The 23,071-nt window shown below is 38.1% G+C and overlaps 1 protein-coding gene across 4 annotated transcripts in view; it reads left to right on the forward strand.

The window, feature by feature from the left end:
- Positions 1–1,325: 1,325 nt before the first annotated feature.
- The window catches only part of rasgrp3 (RAS guanyl releasing protein 3 (calcium and DAG-regulated)), a 36,424-nt gene continuing 14,678 nt past the window's right edge, over positions 1,326–23,071 (forward strand). For 2 of the 4 annotated variants that reach the window (XM_089120334.1, XM_039669472.2), the window contains exons 1-5: positions 1,401–1,585; positions 16,404–16,618; positions 17,225–17,327; positions 17,672–17,734; positions 20,594–20,725. In XM_089120334.1, coding sequence (XP_088976460.1) covers positions 16,549–16,618; positions 17,225–17,327; positions 17,672–17,734; positions 20,594–20,725 — 368 coding nt within the window. In that variant the 5' untranslated portion in view covers positions 1,401–1,585; positions 16,404–16,548. The other 2 variants (XM_089120335.1, XM_089120336.1) reach the window with 2 other exon arrangements.

Here is a 23,071-nt window from a genome sequence, read left to right on the forward strand (position 1 = left end):
CACGACCAATTCGTACGAGTGATTCAAAAGTGGCTAATTCGTATTAATTCACACGACCTCACTTGTACGAATTTGTACGATTTGTCTAAACCCACGTGACGGTTATGTTTAGGGGTGGGGCCAGGGGTAGGTCATTCAAAAAAATTGATACGAATTGGCTAATAAAATGCGCACCCAACGCGTCATTTCAGAAACTTCCTGCTCAAGCCTTAATTGTTGAACTTCTTTGCGGCCGTTATCTCGTTCCGGGTACAACTCCGACTCCGGTTCAAATTGATATGGTTGCCCAGATGTGCCCTCAGAGAGTCCCGATCCCATTCTTGTTCCAAAATATACCCTCAACTGTTGTCAAGGCAGCACTCCATGTAGGTTGTGTCAAAAAGGGCGGAGTCAGCCAAGCTCATTATCATTTAAAGGCATATGCACTGAAATGGTGTGCTGAAAACAGAACGGTTTCTGATCAGGTAAAATGAGTGTTTTCTTACAATACTAATGATAATTTTTAGTTAACGTATATTACAAACTTTTCATTTAGACCCTAAAGAATCTAAATAACTTGTATGAAAATGGCGTTAAGTGACCCCTTTAACGATTAATCGTGCAACTCTACTGTCATGTTTGTGTAGATATGTGTATTCTAAGTATGTAATTTCTTCATGATAAGGATTTGGAAATATAAAAAAATTATGAATATGATATTTATGAATTTATATAGCGGAATTGTCATTAAGGAAAAACTTTACATGAGTTTAAGGAATAACTTCGCGTGATTGTTTGCATCGAGATAATTTTTTTTTAATGTAATAGATTCCGTGAACCACCCTACTTGCTTTTGCACTTATTTACAGAATTTGTCATAAAATATTTTTCTCAAACCACACATAATAAAGCAATAAATTAAGTTCACGGACCTAGGTAAACCAACCAATAAACCAACATATATTCATTTTGTAGTTGGCTACCATGGTATTTTTTGATGTGCCATAAATACCATGGTACAAATACCAATAAACCTGTATGTACTACTGTACGTATGATATTTATCCAACTAGCATATTATTTATAGGCCATTCCAATGCCATCACTGTATAGTACTTTTTTGTAGTTGTTGTTGTTGATGATTTGCCAAGATAAGCTGAAGGACAATCCAGCAAGAATTCCTTTGCTTTCTGCTTGTTATTGTTAATACACTGGAACTGTGTGTGTGTGAGAGCGAGAGAGAGAGAGAGAGAGAGAGAGAGAAAGGTACAGCATGATTGTTTGATGGAGCGAGAAGAGACAGAGCGAAGGGAAGTGAGGGGTGGGACTGAGTGAAAGAGGGGTGGAAGTGAAGGGGAGGGCCAGAGAAAGCGAAGGGAGGAGAGAGGCAGCATGCATCTGTGTGGGGTCAGTATCACATGCTTAGCTCTTGCACACCACACTGTTGTTGATTGTGTGCGTTTTGATCTCACTGAACAGTGCATCTGACATGCAGTGTCTTTCTGTCTTTATTTCTTCTTAAGGGAGACATGGACTTGTAGAGTACTACGCTGTGTGATTCACACCTATGCTGAGTCAAAAGAGCTCCAGTGATCTCCACTGGCAGGTAAGATCTCGTTCTCTTGATCACCTAACAGACTGTCATACCTATTTAAAGCCTACTATAAAGTTCAGTGGTTAAACACCGACTAATGATAAACTTTGTGCAGTTTACACAATGAAATGTGTGTGGTCAGTAGTCAGATGGTATCATCTGAAGAGTGCAGAAGGACACTTTACACTCTCAGTGGCAGTGCAAATATGTTGCAGTCGGAGAGATTTGAGGAATTCCAAGGTCACAAACTTTTCTTGTGGTGCATCATGTTTTTTTGTCTCTTGTGTGTTGTCGTGTTGCGGTGTTTACAAGTCAGTGAGAGAAACATTGATATCCATTGGTCAGTCCCGATGGTCAGTGTTGATGAGTGGATAGTTCAGTCTGATCATCATGTTATCCAAAGAGTACACAGGTGTGATGTTGTGCACGGATTTAGTTAGTTTGTGTGTATATACTTTTGTTTTGGGGATGAGTTTATATTTTTAGTATTTATTTATTTATATTTAGCAATTCTCTCTCTCGCTATCTCTCTCTGTCTATATATAGGTGTAATTTATCAACATATTTATTAGCATACACATCATTTTCTGCATAGCACTAGGGTAACTTGAACTTGAATTATTGTAGTTAAGTCAGTTTTGTCATCGTACAGTATCTCTGTGTGAGAGAGAAAATGAACATATTGCTGATTTTAGACAGTTCACATTGCAATCTGCTTAGATGTTGTTTTGAAAATGTTTTAGTTTCAACTTTTGTTTATAAGTCACAGGAACGACCGAGGCCCAAGGACATGCTTTCTCTCCGAATCTCACTCGCACACATAGATGCACACTGACTCTTTCTTTCAAACACACGCACACATGCTTTCTCTCTTTCGGTTCATCTCAGTAGCTCATTCTCACTGGTTTGATTAACCATGTCTGTGTTTCACTAATGCATTTATGGAAAAATCACAGTCATCGTTTCATCAAATTTTCCATGAAGCAAATAGCTGAGAATAGGTCATGTAAACGATATCCCAGCATTTAACCTGTTGTTTTTAACCTATTGCTTGTGAAGACCCAATTCAGAGTTGGCCACAGGTCTAGTGTTTCTGTATAGCTCTTGTATGTTTTCCCGTGCAGAAAGTACAAGTGAACTACAGTACGTGATGTTGAATTATACTGTGTAGCTTTGACAAATTATAAAAACTCATATATAGTATAACTAAATCTGACAAAACTTCCCTTTGGTGAAATCCAGGGACTTGGAATAAAGTTATTATTATTAACTTTATATAAAAACAATAGAAATCTCAGGTTTGTCGGTATTTAGGTGGTTTGAATAACAACCTTCTGTCCTTTAAAGGAAACATGTTTGCTGTGCTGGTAATCAGTGGGTCGGATCAGCAGATTGTAATATTTAAGCTCTGTTAACACACTAGCCCTGAACACACACACTCATTCACAGAGCTGTTGTTTCTGCAGTTACACTGAGTCTCTGACAGCAAGTGTGGGCAGGTGTCTGTAGCATGGATGGTCTCACTCCACAACCTCATTCCACCACTTTCCCCTCATATGCTGTCTCATAGTACCTTTTATTTCCTGCCGTTGGACTCCGTCTATCTCTATACAGTCTCACTTATCAATGTTATTTCCAGTGCGATTGTGAGCCATAGCTCCTGTTTCCAGTAAAATGGCAGGCTATTTATAGAGCAAGAGTGTTGATGTGTGTTTGTGCCCTGCTGCGTATGTGCTCGCATGTCTGCATTCTGTCCATCAGAGTGATTCTGGATTAGCTTCGCGGAGGTTTAGTCACTTTCAAAGTTTTTCTTTTGCTGATGCAGCCAATATGTGTGTTTTTAAGTGACCTCACAGTGGCTGTTTTCCTACATGTGGACTAAATGTGATGGTTAAACACAGATCTACTTTATTGTTGATTTCATTTTAGTCAGTTTAGAGATTAATTTAATTTAAGTCAATAAGTCAGCAAAAATGGCTGTTTGGAACCAGAATAAAACCAAACCATTTGCATGTTGTCCAATAGCCCACACATAGCATACGTGATGTCAGCAGAAGTGGAAAATAGGTTCTGTGAAGGATCAAGTGATATTTTTAATTAAAGGCACAATTTACAAATTGCATTTCTCTGGAACAACATGCACCAATTGTTTACAATACAGGGAAATAGAATCATATTTGATTTCCTCAATATTCCACTCTTTCTTCCTCTTTCTAACTAGAAATCAGGTACAGAAATTCACACACTTCATAAAATTGAACTAGATGGCAGTGAGTTACAGAAAAAAAAAACACTTAAATCCTTTCAAAAATCTTTCCTGCCCTGCTGACGTCACATCAGATACCATTTGATCCCTGATCCTGGATCAGTCTTTCACTATAGCTTTGTCCTCGATTCAGTCATACGTTACTGCTTGCTTGTGTCATACAGTAATGCAGTGCTTTATTTATGCAAAGTGCACCTGTAACATTTCCTCGTATTCAAACAGCATGCATGAATTTCTCTCAATCACACATTAGTGCTTTCATGAGTCTCATAATGTCACACGGCCTAAACACAATTTACCTCAAAGTAAAGACACGAGTGAAGATTTTATCAAAAGTCTTTTTATGTGTACTATTACCCAAGACTTTCATAGCTTTTCAGAAAAGTTACATGGAAGTGTTTTGTAAGTGTGAAGACTGGATAAATAGGTTAGTCATGATTACAGAACAAAACAATCCGGCTCTGAGGAGTTCAACATGTCACTTAGACATTTCAAAGAATTTCCAAGAATGTTTCTTTGAAATCCAAGGGAATGGGATTCTTCTCGCGTCATGGTTTTATCAGAGATATGACCTGAAATCTTCCACTCTTTTTCATGTGACAAACCTCAGCCACATACCAATCATTGAAAGAGGCAATAAACTTTTATCATTCAGTCTTTTAGGGTGATGGACGGTCAGTACTTCATAAAGAGGTTTCAGACATTTTGTTCTTGTTTAATGACACAGCACACATCAGTAACAATTTCCCGATGCTAACGTTCATGTAGTTGTTTAAAACAAACACTGAGAGTGTGAAACAAACTGTGTTGGCAGAGCAGGATATGTGCTCATTGTTTATGTTTAGCCGCTTCTTTTTTGGGCTTGAGGAGACGAAACAAGATGGTCTGCATCCCCTTTGAATGAACAGGAAGGACAACAGAAAAGCAGCTGCTAGTGTCACACTCACACTCACACAATGTACATACACACTAAGAAAGAAAGAGAGAAAGGAAGGACAAGGGTCCTTCAATGATTTGTCATATGATGATGAAGATTCATTGAGCTGAACTTTAAATCAGTGTTGCGTTCTGATAGAATATTGATTCACAGATTACATTGATTACTAACAAAAACGTATCGACAAGGCGGCCTTATATTGTACTACCTTATTTGAAGTTGCTTTTTATTATAATACAGAAGTTCTCAGATATGTATCAAGGTTTTCCCAAATGTTTCTGGAGTAAAATTCCTTAGGTAAAATCCAAGTGGATGCTGCACCTAATTTGATTGGAAAGTGCTTTTGGTGGACAGTAGTATATAGTAAATCTCTATATATAAATGCCTCAGTTGTTCAAATAGAAATAGCAACTAATGAGCTGATGGTAAAATGATCAAATGTATGCGATTGATATCAAAACCTAGATCATGTGGTTTTCGATGATTTTAATCAGAAATCCTTTTACTTTTGATTGCAAACTTCTGTAACTTGTGTTGAGGCATTGTTGACAATAGTGTTGACAGATATTTGTGTTGACAGCATGTCTCTTCTAGAGTCTTTTTCTCTGGAGAAAAGAAATCTGCGAGAACGTCCTATATAAATAACCTGGTAAACAAATATGGTAACCCTTTAGCTTGTCAAAGCACCATCCTATGATCTGATACCACTGTAAAAGATTTCAAGTACCTATAACTTTGCATAAGCTGAAACGGTGTTCTTAAATTCTTTCATCATAATGTTTAATTTCATTACCAGCCCTGGTCCTGAACACAGCTGAGTTATAAATGTATCTCAGTGTATTTCAGTCTTGAGGTAAGAGATGTGATCATTCAGTGTGGTTCTGCGAGACTCACCTGAAACTTGAGTTAAATTCAGTTGCATGTTTAGTGTTACCAAGCCATTACTTGTGCAAAGCTCTTCCGTTCTGAAACTTGTCTTCACCCCTGTACTGTTGCGTACACAAACCACAGACAGATCGAAGAGCTCGTACCTCACCTAGACAGACCCACTATAACAGGCCAAACGGGGAGATGGGAAAATGCGAGTGTTCGCATACTTGAGGGGCTTCTGGGTGGGTGATCTTAACTGTGACTAATTCCTGCTCATAAATATTGGCAACTGAATGACAGCCTGCTGGGTGGGAAGTCCTATTGTCCTTGAATAAATTCTCCTCTCTATGGTAACAAGTGGGGCTCGTCCCCTCCAAAGAATGGAAGCTGGAAAAATAGGCTTAGCATTTTTTTACGTGGTAGTCATATTAAATATATTTGGCACTCATTTGAATAGAGGGCCTTAGAAACAAAAGAGAGAGTTGAGAATTGGGGTTGTCCATTGTTTGACCATGCCGTTAATGTTCCTCGCTTTTGTTCAGGCTAAGAGTTTGATGTATTCGCAATTGTTTTGTCACTCTCATTTGAGATCACATCAAGGTCAGGCTGTTTATTGAAGCTATAGTTACTCTGGTTTGATTATTTTGAGGGAGGCGGAAACCACGTGACGCAGATCCACTGTGTGTCTATGACATCCTGTTCAAAAGCCACCGACTGGAAAAAACAACCTGCCTTTATTTAACCCGCAGTAGCAAGGAGAAAGAAAGAGACATTAATGATAACACTCCTGACTATTGTCTTTCACTCATGATCTTTTTCTTTCCTTCGCACCCCCTTTCGGACACAAAAGGACAGATTGGTGGTCACCACCACCCCTCCCGTGAATGTATTGTGACGTGGTTCCTGTGTGCTGGGCTTCAGTTTACGGTGTGTTTGGGAGTATTTTTAGCCTGGCACAGGGACGCCTGCTACAGACAGGAAAAAGGCCAGAATAGAAGGAAGTCCATTCGCCTTTTAGACAAACAATCCCTTCATCTGCATCAGTGAACTGTGGGAGAGAGAGAGACAGAGACAGAGACAGAGAGAACCAGAATGAATATTTCTCACATTCTCTAGTGCCACATGGTGTTTGCAGGCCTTCTCGCAGAATTTCACAATGAGGTCCAGAGATCTAACTCATGATTTTCACTGTCTCATTATTACAGAATCTATTCACTTCCCCATTCTCTCTGCATATATAATGCTAGTAGTTGTAAACGGTTCGTCTTTTCATCGCATTCCATAGTTTTAAGTCAATAGTACACACACACACACACACACACACACATGTGTTCGATGTATAAACCTGAAGAGAAAAAAAATAAGTTCACAATGATTTGCAGTGCTGTTGTAAAAAAAATAAATATTGTTTAAAATATGCTATACTAAACTTCGAGAGCCCTACAAATACATACATTTATATGACAGCTGTGAGGCTCCCTGGTCCTCAGTTTCCAAACCCCTGGTTTATAAGACAAAAAATAAAAAGTTGTGTTTGCCATCATTGATAAAAAATTTCAGTGAGTAAATGTTGACAGATTCTTACTTTCCAGTTGTTCAGTTCTTTTAATGAAACTGTAAAACTGTACTTAATAAACCCCTCTGTCATGTGCTGCAATCTCCAAAAAGCTTTATATTCAGTAACAGATTCCTCCTTTTATCCAGATTTCGGATTGTGAGGGAAAGCAGTTGCAAAGGCCAGATGCATCTAGAATGTACTGAGTAATATTTTTAGAACTTCTCAAATTTGTAATGACATATCTGAACTTGTCCAGTTCCTCATCAGGTCCGATCATCCTCTAGCTTCAGGTCTTGATATGTCAAAATGAACAACGAACCAGTCAAGTTCAGATGTTACAGTGACTTTTAAGTGGGTTAACATCAGCACGGCTCTTTAAAAATGGATGGTGTTGGGGAAGTTTGGGCTCAGTGTGCGGAACAAGTGACAGCCACTGCTTTATGAATTATACACATCTTTTGTTCCTCTGGATAATTACTTTGCTTTAGCTTTTTCATATGACTCTAGTTCCTGCTTGGTCCCTTTGCAATGTGTGACAGGATGTTAGCAGCTCTGTTTCAAAAAGAGACTTAACCCAAAGTTGTCAAAAGGTTGTCAGTGTTGTTCCTTTTTCAGTTGTATGCACAAATGCTGTACCTTCCAGTGCTGGAGACTACATGACTAAAAGTATGATACTACCTTTTTTGGTAGTGTGAAAGTAGTTACACTGGTTTCAGACTAGTCTATTCGTAGCGTTCCTGTAGCTCAAACAGTAGAGCGCTGTGCTAGCAACCCCAAGGTTATGGTTATAATTGGGTTCATACCATTGGATGCAATGTATGTCTCTTTGGATAAAAGCATCTTTCAAATGCATAAATGTAAAAATAAATCTTTAGCTTCTCCAGTAACAAGCTACTTTTTCCAATCAAGTAACACAGTAGCGTGATCACAGTTATGCTATATCATTGTTTTAATATCACATTGAAAATGAACAAGCTGTTGCAATAATTAAGCATGCTATGTCTTGTTATGTAGTGACAAGAATACAGTTCACTGTTACGTAAATCAGTTGGTTTCGACTCTAACCCTTGTTTTCTGAGAAGGGAACGAGACGCTGCGTCATATAACAACACTTTAGGGAATGCCCTCAGCGTGTAAGCATCTGAAGCACGTGTAATTCTAGTCCAATCTTGATTGATGCTGCGTCATGAGTTTGCACGTGACGTAGCACAGCACTCGGACGCCGGCACACAAAGAAAGTAGCTTCTAAAAGATCGAAGTAAGTGGCGCTTGGCAAGGAGACGCAGCGTCTCGTTTCTCTTCTCAGGGAACAAGGGTTACAGTCATAACCTGAGATGTTCCCTTTCAAGGGAACTCACGCTGCGTTGTATGACGACACTTTGGAGAGCTAATACTCACTAAACAATGACAAACAATGCCTGAACTTGAGTGAACTCTCTAGGCACAGTTAGGAAGAGAGCACTTGTGCACCCGCTGTAGAAGGAAGACTATAAAGTCTCAGAAATGTATGCGGGGTACCCAAGCCCACAGCATCACATATTTCTTGCAGCAAAAACTCAGGAGAGAAGGACTGTAGAAGATGTTATGCTTCTAGTGGACTCAGCCCTTATGGCATATTGTGAAGGCGTTAGCCCGAATGATCCAATTGCTGATCGTTTGCTTAGAGACCGGGAATACCTTCTTGTCCGAAGCACACTAACAGTTGGTCTGACTTCCTACAACATGAAGACTTTTCAACAAAAATCTCTAACTCCCCAACGGGGCAGAGCAAATGAAGTCTCTCCTGTTCCGCGTGTGGTGAAGGATGGAAGGCCTGATGGATGGTAGAACGACCACATTACAGGGTACTTTAGGCACGTAGCCCAGTCTAGGGTAAAGGATAGCTTTCATTTTCCTGGGAGCAAACTCTAAGCAGGGAGGAGAAATGGAAAGAGCGTGGAGGTTCCCGACTCTCTTTAGGGACAAATGAAAAGGAAAGCAGAAATTTCTCTGAAGCTGACTCGAATGGCCAGAGACAACCCTTAAATAACCACTGCCAGATCCCAGGTTGGACTCTGGTCTCATCCCACGCTCCACGGAGGAACCGTATGCCTCCCCAGGAGTCCATCGCCAAATGGAGTGTGGAAAGCTGCTATTGCTGCTACATACACCTTAAGCGTGGAGGCAACACTAGAGGCAATACTCTCTTTCTGTTTTTGGCGGTGAGAGGAGCTAGATGACGGCACCCTGCCTAGAGCCCCTCTAGACCGAGAGTGGCGAGGTAAATACGGCTTGAAAGTGGCTGAATGCTTCTTCGCCTCCTGGATCACCCTTAACAGGTGCAGATTACAGGTGCCTCTCCATTATCACCAATGCTGCCATGGAGCAGCCGATGGCACAGATCATCTCCATAGTGACGCTGAGAGTTAGCTCCCCTCGCCCTCATCGAGGTCTTTTAAAAGGTCTGTCCAACCCGCCACAATATATAAGCTCTGCCCACCAAATCAGATTTGGCAGGGTTGACACAGCATCGGGTGAGAAATATCTCGCTAGAGGCTCTTAAACCTGCGGCATCATCCCATAACCGTTCTCTTTATCCCCCAGTATATTACTGAAGCACTGAAGGGCTAGATAGACTAACTCATTATGCAAGTCGGGAAAGAACGGTAAACCCCAGCAAGGATGCTGTGACAAAGGCTGCAGGAAGCGCTCATCAAGTTTGCTTTTCTTATGCGCCTCCTGCCTCTCTCAGGGCCAGCTGATGTTTAGTTTGGCAACTGCATGAGTCACAACCTCCAAGAGCTTCTCATAAGTGGAAGGATGGGGTGATGAGTCCTCCATCTCTCCTGCCTCGATGCTGGGCACATCCACTTCCTCGGAAGTAGACGGCTTAAAGGATTAGTTCACTTTTAAAAAAAAAACTTTACTCACCCCCATGTCAAAGGCATTAAAGGGATAGTTCACCCAAAATTGATAAATGCCAATTATTTACTCATCCTTGTGTTTTTCTAAGCTGGTGTGACTTTTTGTTTTCTGTGGAACATCAAATATTATCAGAAATATTTTTTTTTTATTTCTACACAGTGGAAGTCAATAAATTGTTGTTCTAGTCTCAAGAGTAAGTGATAAAAGAATTATAATTTTGGGGTGAACTGTCCTTTTTTACATCTTTAGATTATGAGTAGCTTGTAGTTTAGGAAGTCGAGTTCCAAAGTAGCTTTGCAAACACTGCTACCTTCTTATCGTCAAACCCCTATAATTAATGTACTGACAGGATGATTTATGGTTAAAAATTTGACTGAGAGATGTAAATCTCCAAAGTACACAGGTTGGGACCCTGATTTTGATTTGGAGCTGCTGGTGGTGTTGTGTTTTGGGTTTGCCGGGTTCATCTGAAGTAAATCAGGCTTTATAGAGCGACTGTCAGAGATAATCGGCTGTTGTCTCTGTGGGCTGAAGCTTTAGATGACTGTTTGATAATGAGGTTGCGGAGAGGTAACTCATTTACTGATTGCAGGTCTCTGGTGTTGTGTGAGTGGTTCATTCGAGCAAGACGGGTGTGAGTCTTTGTGTGTTTGTGTGCATGAGAGCTTTTGTTACTTGACCAGCAAATCAGCATAAGAATAATTTCTAAAGGATCACGTGACACTGAACATATAGATCATCTCAAAGATTTCATTTGATCCAATCACTCAAGTTTATTTACGGTAACTCAGCCAGTGATTGTTAATATTCAAATTAGGTACTCGTTGTAATCTGCATCTGTTTTTAATCATTTTTTATTTTATTTTTGTTATTTGTGAGAAGATCTTAGATATACATTCTGCCTTATTTTAAATCATGGTACGGTTGCCACCTTGAAAGGGTCATATAATGCCATTTTCATACAAGTTAATTTGATTCAGATATGGTAGGCGTTTGGTTTCTGACACGCGCTGTAAGCGGCAGACCAATCACAACAGACTGGGCCGTCTGACCAATCAGAGCAGAGTAGGCTCGCGGAAAGGAGGGGTTTAGAGAGACTGAGTCTTCGAACAAACCGTTTTTTAGACTCTTTGAGAAGTAAAAAGTGTTTTTCTGACCTTGGATGCATGCAAAACTATTGTAGGAGACATCCAAAACAAAATTAGGAACCTTTAAAACAGCATAATAGGGGCGCTTTAAGTCTTATAAATGCGGATGTGCTTGACCTCTCTTGAGGGTCATTGGGAGGAATCTGGGCTTTGAACAGCTGCAGTCCAGTTCACTGAGAACCCAATGACTTCATCTCACTAGTCACTACACACACAGATGTAGAGGGCAGCTGTTTCTCTCTGGCTGCCAGAGACACAGACATCTGCTGCATCTGCTTTCACCCAGACATCCAGTCCTCTTTTCACATCATATTTATTTTTTGTCTCACTTATTTCTCTTACTATTTATTTAAGTGGCAATCTGAAGTGAAGAACCATCTAACTTTCTAGATGTTTTTCTTGTTCTCTTTTTCACTGTAACATTCATTTGAAGTCTTTCCCATCTCATTTCTCACATCGCATCTTCACTCTCTCCTTCTCATTATCTCTGTCTCACTCTTTCACATTTGTATTCATCTTGTCCCATGTTCATGTTCTGAGCCCTTCTGTCACTCTGATTGGCTGTGATGTTCTGTCATATGGCTGTCTGATGTGCGTTGGTGTTTACAAACAGGCGTGGAGGACAGTGGGATAGTGTCAGTCAGCTGATCGCAGTCTGTTCTGCTAGAGAGGAGTCCTCCAGTCCTTATACCACAGCAGATTTTGGAAGTTATGCTTGACCCTTTAGGTTTTCTCCGTTGTCCTAATGTGAAGATTTAGGGTAAGTGAATGAGGGAAATGTGAGTCTTTGGTTCTTTCGTGAGATTTATAAAAAGCATCTTCGATCTGCGCTCACTCTGTATGCCGTTGACATCATCATATTCATCACATTCAAGTTCTGAGTCCTTGCGTTTTCTCAATGACTAATTCTCTCGCTCTCTGTTTTGCTCTGATTTTTGAGAGCTTCTTTAGTGCTTCTGCATTTTATGAGAATATAAAAGGTCTTCATCTGTGGCAGTTTATTTCAGTCTTGTGCTATTAAAGTCCCTGTGAACCGGAAGTTGCAAACGATTTTTCTCCAGTGCTGTGACGTATTTCCAAGTGAAACGGAATATTGAACAGAGGGCAGGGTTTTACTCTAGCGCTCCTCCTCTCCATCTCTCGCTCATAGCAAACTAACGGTTTGAGGGGAGTGGTTAAGCGTTTCCCCACCCAAGTTGTGAAACCTACGTCATCAGAAAAAGAAACCATTCCAGACCGGAAGTAACTTTTCAGATTTTGATTAAAGATTACTAAGGTAAAACATTTTTTTAATATATATTTACTTGCACGGATTAATTGTTCACCACAAGACTATTAATATGCGCTAACAAAGTAAATAGGTTCAATTTTGATTTCACGGGGACTTTAAAAGTAGCACTCCAGCTGTTCCTACCATACATTTAAAGAGAGCATTAAATAACTTGATAATGTGTTGAATTCAGAAGTTTGGGTGGGACATATGTATCCTTTTTAAAAAAAAGTCGTCAGTTGGCTTTAGTTTCTTCATGGTCAAAAAAAACATATTTTTTTACAAGCTATAAGATGCAGATGGTATTAGGGGGCTGGGCATTTTCATTCTAGAGAGCATTTGATTGGACAAAAATCTGTGTAGTGCAGGATGAGTCATCATTGTTTATAGTCATCAAGACTGTGATTTATAATTTTAGTGTACATACACTACCGTTCAATAGTGTTCAATCTTTGCTATGTGGGTAAAACTAGCAGACCTTTATAAATGTGCATTTCTGTTCTGTTCAACATCGTTGGTCTATTAGAAACCAAGAGTTTCAAAGTCCAGTAGCTCAGCACTTCACTATATTAGACACTCTGTCTCTACCTTACAAAGCGTAGCCAGAAATAGAATTAGTCAAATATCCAGTGGAGGGGACATTAATAATTTACTTTTAAAATGTGAGACCTTTTGGATTTACACATTAGATACTAGCACATAGATGATTAAATTGTTTTAATTATGAATTAAATTGATTAAATTTCTTTACGATTTTTTTTCTTTCTTGGTTTTCTATGTTTATGCAGGTATCATGTTTTTCTTTGTTATTAATAAAATTGCATGATTAAAATTTGACTTTCACATTTAGTTTCTTGTATTTTTCTTTGCCTTTGTGTTCCATGTGTGTGCATGTTACATGTCATGTGATCCTTGATTAATCACCTGTGAGTGTAAAGGCTTGTTTGGTAAAAACTTTTAACTGTCCGACTAAGACTGTTTTTTTTGTTGTTGTTTTTTATAGCATATTTTGGAGCCTTGGTGTGCCGACTGTTTTCTGTTTTTTCTACTTTCTATATTTTAAAATGTAATTTATGCCTGGATGACAAAGCTGAAAACCTGTGATATTCAGCATCATCAGTGTCAGATGATCTTTCATAAATCATTGAAATATACTGATTTGGTGCAAAAGTAAAATTTCTTATTATCAATGCGCTGCTTAATATTTTTGTGGAAATCGTGATACACATTTTTCTCTGGATTCCTTAATGAATAGAAAGTTCAAAAACAGTTTTCAAGGCGTCTTTGGTGAATAAAAGTCTTAATTTCTTAAAATAATACTTTATAACTTTTGAACAAAACTGTTTAAGGGAAAAACATTGTTTGAGTGCGTCTTCTTTATTCTGCCCGAACTGAACCAATTTGTTTAGTCATTCTTAGAAAGAAGAAAAAAATATGCATTTGAATATAGTAAACGCAAACCTAAAACGGTCAGAATTTTAAAGGCATTTCACAGAAATATACGGAATAATTCAGAAGGAAAAAAGTCTAATCTAATCATTGACTCAGGTTTGCCCTTTAATGGATACTCATGTTGAAGAAGGATATGGGAAAGATTTAAGGAACACACAGAGATTCAATTCTCTTTGCAGAGAGTGGAATGTCAAAATCTGATATGTGCATAACTAAACGTATTATCAGTTTTTGTTTAATAGTAATTAATGTCAAATCACTAATAACTAATATCATGTTCATGCAGTTTATAATTGCATCGAGCTTGAGTTATAAATATCTCATATTTGGCTTCATGTAATGGTTGTGTAACTGATGGCTCTGCATGCTGGTCTGGATGAGGCGAGTCAGGACAGGTTCCAGACGTCAGCACTCACACTCACAGATGTGAGGGGTGAAAATTAGATTGAGATATTTATAACCACAGCGCTGGTCCCTTCATCTCTGTAGTCAGAGATCTCTTATGGTTGCAGGTGTACTTTAAAAGGCATTTCATGTGGATCAGGGTGGAAATGTTTGATATTTTTGGCAGTTATTCTGCACGTTTCATGTCGATTACATAATCTGAAGTCATACTTCTTTTCAGCCCCTCACTTACTGGGGTCATTTATGACATTATGACAGCAATGACGTTATTGACAGTAGCGCAAGTACCTCACTTGCCATTGAATCTCTCACAGACTTTGAAGATTAGGATGCCAACTAAAGGTCCCACAAGACTAATCTGACCCTTCTCCCATCACTAGCAGCTGCTTAACCTCTGTGTACATTTTTTGTTCTTCTTTTTAAGGTCAGTTAGTTGTTGATCTTTTAGATTGCTGCTTTTCTGATCTTCTCTGCAATAAAAATAAACCCACATCTAAAATTAATCTATTTGTGCACAGGAACACACACTTAGCCTGCCCGTTTTGATTACTGTACATAGATAAATGATACAGGAAAAAAACATGCGTCATCCAGAAAAGCGATGTACACATCACAACATAAGACGAATAGAAAACAAAACAACCCAAGAGAGGAGAAAGGTTTAGAGGCAGCTATGAAGGGCTAGTTATCCTTTATGTGTGGATACGAGTAGTTCATAAGCACTAATGAGTTAAGATACAATTATGTTACTCTCTAATCAGGAAGTGTACGTCCAGTTCTGTGGGCCAGAATGATGCCATGCTATCTTTGTGGAATTGTGATCTGTGATGTAGCGTCATGCAAACTGTGCTCCCGCGAGAGATGAAATATTGATAGCTGCCATAGGGAGTTCATAGAAGAAGAAAGCAGTCAAACAATTCAACCTTAACACTGGCCTGTCTGCTGCTGTCATATATAGAGAGAAGGTTAGAGTCAAAGGAAAGAAATACAAATGGCACTTTATGGTGTCATTCCTACAAATCCCACAAAACAAATTTTGTTTGTTTGATTTATTTATTATTATTTTTTTTGGCTCTATTAAACATCTAATATATAAACTATTTTATAAAATTAAACATGAATCTACTGTAGCAAGTATATGGTGGCTAGTTTTAAAAGGGACTTGCACTTCCCTTCACTGAAAAAATGGTCAAAAAAGAAAATCACATAGCCCACCTTTAAGTATAACGAAGTTTAATTGTCAATACCTAATATTCAAAAAATGTTATGCACAACCTTGTAAATTCAATAAATAAATAAGCATGATGGGAAAAAAAATCTCTTTACATTTTCTTCATTTTATTTTTTGACTGCATTAATCAAACTTGAGCATTCAACCCTGATACCTTTTTATTGCAAGACATTATTTTGTATTTAAAATGTAATTACATTTATTATATGCAATATTTTATTTAATATAAAATGTTTTATTAAAGTTGATCTATAACTACACACCCAAAGTAGCTAGCTCTTACTAAAGTAAGTGATATAACTATTTAGTCTAAATATTGAATGATAATATATTTTATATTTGTTCAATATGTTTCTTTAATAATTCTTATTTAAAGGATTTTTTTATGTTTGTTTGGAAATGTATCAAAAATAGCATGCCTCATATAAAATTAATGGAGAATGAAATTAATCATTAAGTTTGACCACCTGAGGTTGATAATGGGTTACACCCTTCCTTTCACTGGCCATCTGTTGAACTTTTTTTTTTAAAATGACTTCATGTCAGATGTTCATGTTTTAGGACCTGTTTTGTTCTTCATTCGTAGAAAGTGTGAAAAAGACAAAGATTGGTCTTATAAACTTCAAAGAAAGAGGTGATTACTGAACAGCATCAGTTCATTCACTATAATGCCTCATCAGTTCATTCACTGTAAAGCCCCTTGGTGTAAGCATGTGAAAGGCTTCATAAAATATTTCTGTAACTTTTTTTTTTTTCAAATTATTGACAGTGTTTTGTTTGTTTCTGCAGTGAGGCACAGTCAACCATTGTCCTGCTGAGCACATTAAGCACATTTAAGGGAGAGGAGACGTGGAAGAGAGGAGAAGAGACAAAGAGGGTGGCCTTGATGGCAGAGAACTGGATGTCCCAGTGAGGTCAGGTCGGACGGGAGGTCATGGGGTCGTTTACGTTGGGGAAGGCTGCTTCCCTGGAGCTACTGCTGGACGCCTGCATTCATGCGTTTGGTGAGTGAACACTAAAATAGCAAAACTATAATTTTGTCCATTATTTGTCCACATTCTATCTGTTACTGCATTATCAAGATTTGCTCCGTTGCTAGATCTACTTTTATTCAAATTTATGATTCTATTAATCACCATAATTCATCACTGTTATAGGTCAAAGCTGATCATGCCATTATGGGCTACTTTGATTGTGTATGATTACTGACCTCTGTTTGCTTAATCACAGACAGTTATTGATTAATATACATACATTAATGAACATATTAATGACTCAAATTGATCATTGTCATAGGTTTTTATCACTCCTCATATTATTAATTACTGTACTGCTTACCTAATTCTCGTTATTAATCTGTGTCATTGATTTTTTACTGATATCTTCAATTAGATCTTTATATTATTTTTTTTCTAATATTTATATATCATACTGTTTCTCGTATCATATTTGTTTTTGAGCTGCTATTCCCAAAATCTGCTATATTCAAATGTGTTCCTCTCTTTCTCTATCACTTACATTGTATTTTTTCTTATATATATTATTATTATTATATCTATATTTCTTATAATATTTATCCCTCTTTCTGTTACTGTCTCTCTCTGTTATAGATGATGAAGGAGAGCTGCATGAAAATCAGCTTCCTCGAACCCTTCTGCTGATGCATCGCTGGTATGTGTCCTCGACTGAGCTCGCTGGGAAACTTCTGATTATATATCCTGTGGCAGACCAGTATGAGCGTGTGTGGTGTTTCAGTAGATATCTGTTTTTGTGAGTGTGTGCTGTTAGATCTCTCTGTAGATACCAAGAGGCATCTCTAAGGAAATGACGCCAGTCCAAGCTTTTCTTAGTTATAATTTCAATTAAAAGCCCAAGAAACCTCCTTTTGTGAAATATTTTACGTGGAAGTGTGTGTCAGCTATCTTTCTTGTAAAGAAATGACACTTGAATGAATGTTATTGTAATGCAATGCCATTCGTTCATTGCAAAGCTGTATAGCTGTGCATATACTTCCATTCATTCTCCAGCATGTTTAATTCTCCTTGACTCTCTATCACGTATCGTGACTGTCGGGGAGATGACTGCCAGCGGACACGACTGAAGATCTGTTATTTAATGAGGTAAATAAAAACAGCTTCCGTTTAACAAGATAAACAACCCCTTTATTCCCCATGAGTTTCCTCTTCGGAACGATTTAAGGTGTTTATTTGCATTGCTAAGCAACAACCCCGTGGCAGAACATGTTGTGAAGAGGCTATTATTTAGTGTTTTCATTTTTTTTTTTTTATTCTCCTTCTGTTCTTCCTCTTTTTCTCCGGAGGCTGCGTGACTGTCGCCTGCATTCAGCATGAAGAGTGATGATGTCACAAGGACAGGCATCGCTCCTAAAGATGGACGTTTGTCCACAGTGGACATTTTGTGTTTTAATGCACAGCAAAGCATGAATCAGCGTTTCGTCCATCTATTGTTCACAAAGCACGTCTCCTCAGGCTACCTTTCTTTTCCTTTCTATTCACATCTGCCTGCCTGTTTTCAGATCTATCGCTCTGCATTTCACCAAAACCAGGATTTGCTTCGAGAATAGACAATGTATTCACTGGGAATTAAAATCGAATTCATTTCTGGGAATAAACAAGGCTTTTAAATAGGTTTATTTCTTTTAGACAAATAAATGTAAAATGTATACGGATATTTAAGATTTCTTCCCTATGTCACTAGTACAACATTTTCTCTGGATCATGTTGGAGAACATTTATTATCGATATTTACACAAACTTGTGTAGATTATGCAGCTCGTCGTTAAAGCATAAATGGAAAAAACAAATACCAAGACAATTTAAAATGCATGTTAATGTATGAGTTCGACTTTCAAATAGTTAAACTAAATATATAATAGATAGGCCTACCAAGTTCTGGCATGAAACTCTAGATGGCGCAGGGCTGATAGGTCCTTAAACCATGTGCATCAATTTAAAAAAGTTACACATGAACATTTTATATAAAATATATTTTATTAAACATGAACTGCTAGAAAATCAAAACCATGGATCGTCTCGGTTACATATGGCAACCCTCGTTCCCTGAGGGGAGGAAACGGAGACGTAGGTCATGACTGACCAGTAGGAATTCTCTCTTCGAGAAAGTAGTTTTCTCTCTTTTTTTTTTCTAACCTATCTTTTATCAGTGTCAATTTTGAGGTGCGTAAAAGTTGAAGCCTTATGACCATCTGGTCATTACCATCTAGGCCAAATATGCACTGATACACAATACAAAGACCCTTGGGGTTGTTACCTCCTAACTGCATGATGTCACTCTGACTCATGCTGGGCACACATTCCAGCTAATGTTTGTCTAAAAAAAAAAAAAAAGCAGGAAAAGGAATGTGTTTTCATGTCTCAGTGCCTTAGTGAGTCCGGCAGTCAAAAACATCTACATAATTAATGATAAACGGCATGCATCTGACATAAATACGCTTCATCCGTTCCATTCTCCGGGGACTCTGACAGAGTCACCAAAACAAAAACATCACAAAATGAAGGAGGTCGGTGTTTTGTAAAACTGCATCCTGATGGGGGGAAAAGTAAACTTAATTTTAAAACTAGTCTTGATATTCACTGGATATTTCCAATCAGCTTGGGGTTGTTGCTGTGTTTCAGGAGGTCTGCGGGAAATCAAATACTTCCCCGCATAAACAAGACCTGTGCATATGAAGCTATATGGGAGTTATTTTTTTATATAAAAATAACATGTGCCATGGTGCACTACTGATTATTTGCTTTGAAAGACATCTCTTAAGCTCACAAAGTCTGTATTTAATTGATCAGTAAATGTAATTTATTCATGTGATGGCAAAGTTGACATTTCAGCATCATCACTATAGTTTTTTAGTGTCACATGATCCTTCAGAACTCATTCTAATAGGCTGATTTGGTGCTTAATATACATTAGTTTTATGTTGTATAATGTTTTGGGCATTTACACAATCTGTCGATTTTTCCCTAATTTGCCAAAATATTGTAGCACACTGAATCCACCGCCTTTAAAGGTATAGTTCACTCAAAAATAAAAAAAATTATCATCACTTACTCACCCTCAAGTTGTTTTTGGATGTCAATGGGTGCCGTCAACTGTCTGGTTACCAACATTCTTCAAAATAGCTTCTTTTGTGTTCAACAGAAGAAAGAAATTCATACAGATTTGAAACAACATGAGGGTGAGTAAATGATGACAACGTTTACATTTATGGGTGAACTATCCCTTTATAATCAACAACAAAATAGGGAAAAAAATAGGAAGCATTTTTCAAAATATCCTCGTCCTCATTAAAATATCGACCCTTACAAAAGGTAATTTTGTAAAATATCCCAACTGTGTAGGATTACAAAGTTAGTTGTTATGGTAACACACCAATTGAAAACCACAGCTTTAAAATACAGTGAAGTGACATCTAAACACTATGTTGCTGCAATTAAAAATGGTAATCCTTGCATCAAAAGTACAATCTTATGCCACCACTGTGCCATGGTGCCACCTCAGTACTTTTTTTGTAAAAGTAAGAGATGAGTTTAATTATCACAGACCAAGAAGTCGTGAGCTATTTCTATTTTTTGCGTTTGTGGTCCAGCCAAATGTGCTCCAAGGTCACGTTTCCCCGCAAGTAAGCATGGTGATAATGTTTGAATATTTTCTCAAGCCTGCAGTTTCAGATGTTACCTGACAACAAACAGAATTTAACATGGCAGCTAGAACAGCTCTGATACAGGAGCTTCTGGTTTAAAACTGATTTACGATGTAACAAGCAATACATCAATCTGCAGTTACAACATGCAGGTTGCCTTTTTTATTATTATTTATTCATTTTTATGAGTAGAATATATATATATATATATATATATATATATATATATATATACATTGTTTTAAAGGAGAACCATTTGTACAGTTTAATTTTAATTTACAGTTTTCAAACCTGTGTGTAGGTACTGGATAGCTGAATTCCCTGCTGAGTTTGATCTGGATCTAGGTTTGATCCGTCTTACAGAAGAATTTCGAGATGCAGCCGCTCAGCTGGGTGGAGACGAGCACATTAAACTACTTGACATTTCTACAATGTGAGTGTCGTTGCAACACACAAACACTGACTGGATGCCGATCATTGACTCTATCATTACTTGCTATTGACCTATTTGGCTTTAATCATGACTACCGTTTTGATTGTAATGAAAATACATTGCTATTAATTCAAATGTTGCCCTTTTAATAATAACTTGACACTAATGAACTAATGAGTATGTGTTTAATCACTGATTCAGATTATGTGGAAATGATTGCATAGAGCAGTACAAACTTGTCACTAATTAACACTAAATGGCACCTCCATTAGAATTTCGTAATAATTCATGAGATTATTTAATGATTTTCTTCTGTGATTATGACAGGTGTCTTGTCGCATCAGGGTAATGAGTGTAAACAATTTTTTTACTTTGTAGCCACAGTGCAACTTTACATACAACCCCAAATCAGAAAAAGTTGGGACATTTTGTAAAATTCTCAAGATTCTGTGATTTGTTCATTCTATTTAACCTTTTATTAGCTGTACAAAAGTACAAAGAAAAGTTTTCCAATGTTTTCACAAATTTTGATTTTGATGACTGCAACACACCCCAAAGTTGGGACAGAGACCAAATACAAGTGAAAAGATTATCCAAATTAGATTATCCAACTATTTTGAAACAGGTGAATTGGTAGTTGAGGGTGTGATGTTTGGATGAAGTGCTTATCGGTCTTTTTAAGCAAAGATGGGTCATGCCTCATCACTTTGTGCCAAATATCTTGAGAGAATTGTCAAACTGTTTTTTTTTTTTTGCATTTTTTTTTTTGCATTCGAAAAATTGCATTTCTCAGTGTAAGATTGCAAAGAATGTATGCCTTTTATCATCTTCCATACATAATGTTGCCACAAGATTCAGGGAATCCAGAGAAATCTCAGTCTGTGTTGGGTATGGCAGTAGACCTCTGTTGAATGTGCGTGACCTTTGAGCCCTCAGATGGCATTGCACAGGATACCATCATGCTACCTCTGTCAAATACAACCACATGTGCTCAGGAGTAATTTGGAAAACCATTTTCTGTGAACACAGTCTGATGCTGCATCAAGAAATGCCATTTGAATCTCTGCTACTCAAGGAGAAAGCTTTACATCAGTTCTATGTGAAGATGCTGGCTAGTTCTCTGGGTCTGAGCTCATCTCAGATGGTCTAGAAGAAAATAGAAATGTCTGCTGTGGTCAGATGAATCCAAGTTTCTGCTTGTTTTTGGGAGAAAATGGAATTGAGTTCTCAGTCCCAAAGACAAAAGGGACCAACCAGACTTACACCAGTGACAGGAGCAAAAGCAAATACAGGGGTTGGACAATGAAACTGAAACACCTGGTTTTACAACACAATAATTTGTTAGTATGGTGAGGGCCTCATTTTGCATCCAAATACAGCACAAATTCATCTAGGGAATGAGAGATAGAAGTCCTTCACAGTGACCAGAGGGATTATGAGCCGTTCCTCTTCCAGAACAGTGTCCAGGTCACTATATGATGCTGGTGGACTCGCTCCTCCAAAACACCTCAATAATATTTAGATCTGGTGACTGTGCATGTTCAACGTCACTTTCATCTTCATCAAACCCTTCTGTCACAAGTCTTGCTGTGTGTGTTGGTGCATGATCATGCTGATACACGGTTTGAGCATCAGGGGCTCATGATCATCCAGAAGGGTTTGGTACTGTAGTCCTCGGCAGTGTCGTGTCCATCAAATACAATCAGGATTGTCATGATATTGGAGCTCAAACCATCACTGATCCACCCGTGCTTTACTCTGAAGATTGGCCGCCAGGCATATAGATGTGAAACCTCCAACATTGGCCAGTGTTTCAGTTTCGTTGTCCAACCCCTGTATCTGTCCTGGTATTGAGGTGCATCATTGCAAATGGTATGGGTAACTTGCATTATTGTGAAGGTACCATTGACATGGAGGCATATATTTGGATTGTATAGAGACATAAACCTCCATCAAGATGACATCTTTTTTGGAAAGCAAGACTATACCAGGACTCATTGCTACAACTTAGTGTTTTTCAGACACTCTGTACCATAGAAGGGATGTGCCTGCCTGTTTACTGCAGTCCAGATATGTCTCTAATATATCACCCGTCATGAAAAGGAGAAATCAGCCAATGATGACCACAGACTGTTGAGCGGCTGTCTTGCATCAGACAAGATTGTGCCAATATTCCACTAGCAAAACTCCAACAATTCCCAAATGATTATAACATGTAATTAAAGTGTGACACAGTGGTAAACATGTCTCTGTTTCAATATTTTTGGGGTGTGTTGCAGCCATCAAAATCAAAATTTGTTAATATTTACAAAATACAATAATGTTGGTCAGTGAAAACATTGGAAA

This window comes from Pimephales promelas, chromosome 15, assembly GCF_988280905.1.
Source record: "Pimephales promelas chromosome 15, fPimPro1.hap1.1, whole genome shotgun sequence".
Lineage (NCBI taxonomy): Eukaryota > Metazoa > Chordata > Actinopteri > Cypriniformes > Leuciscidae > Pimephales > Pimephales promelas.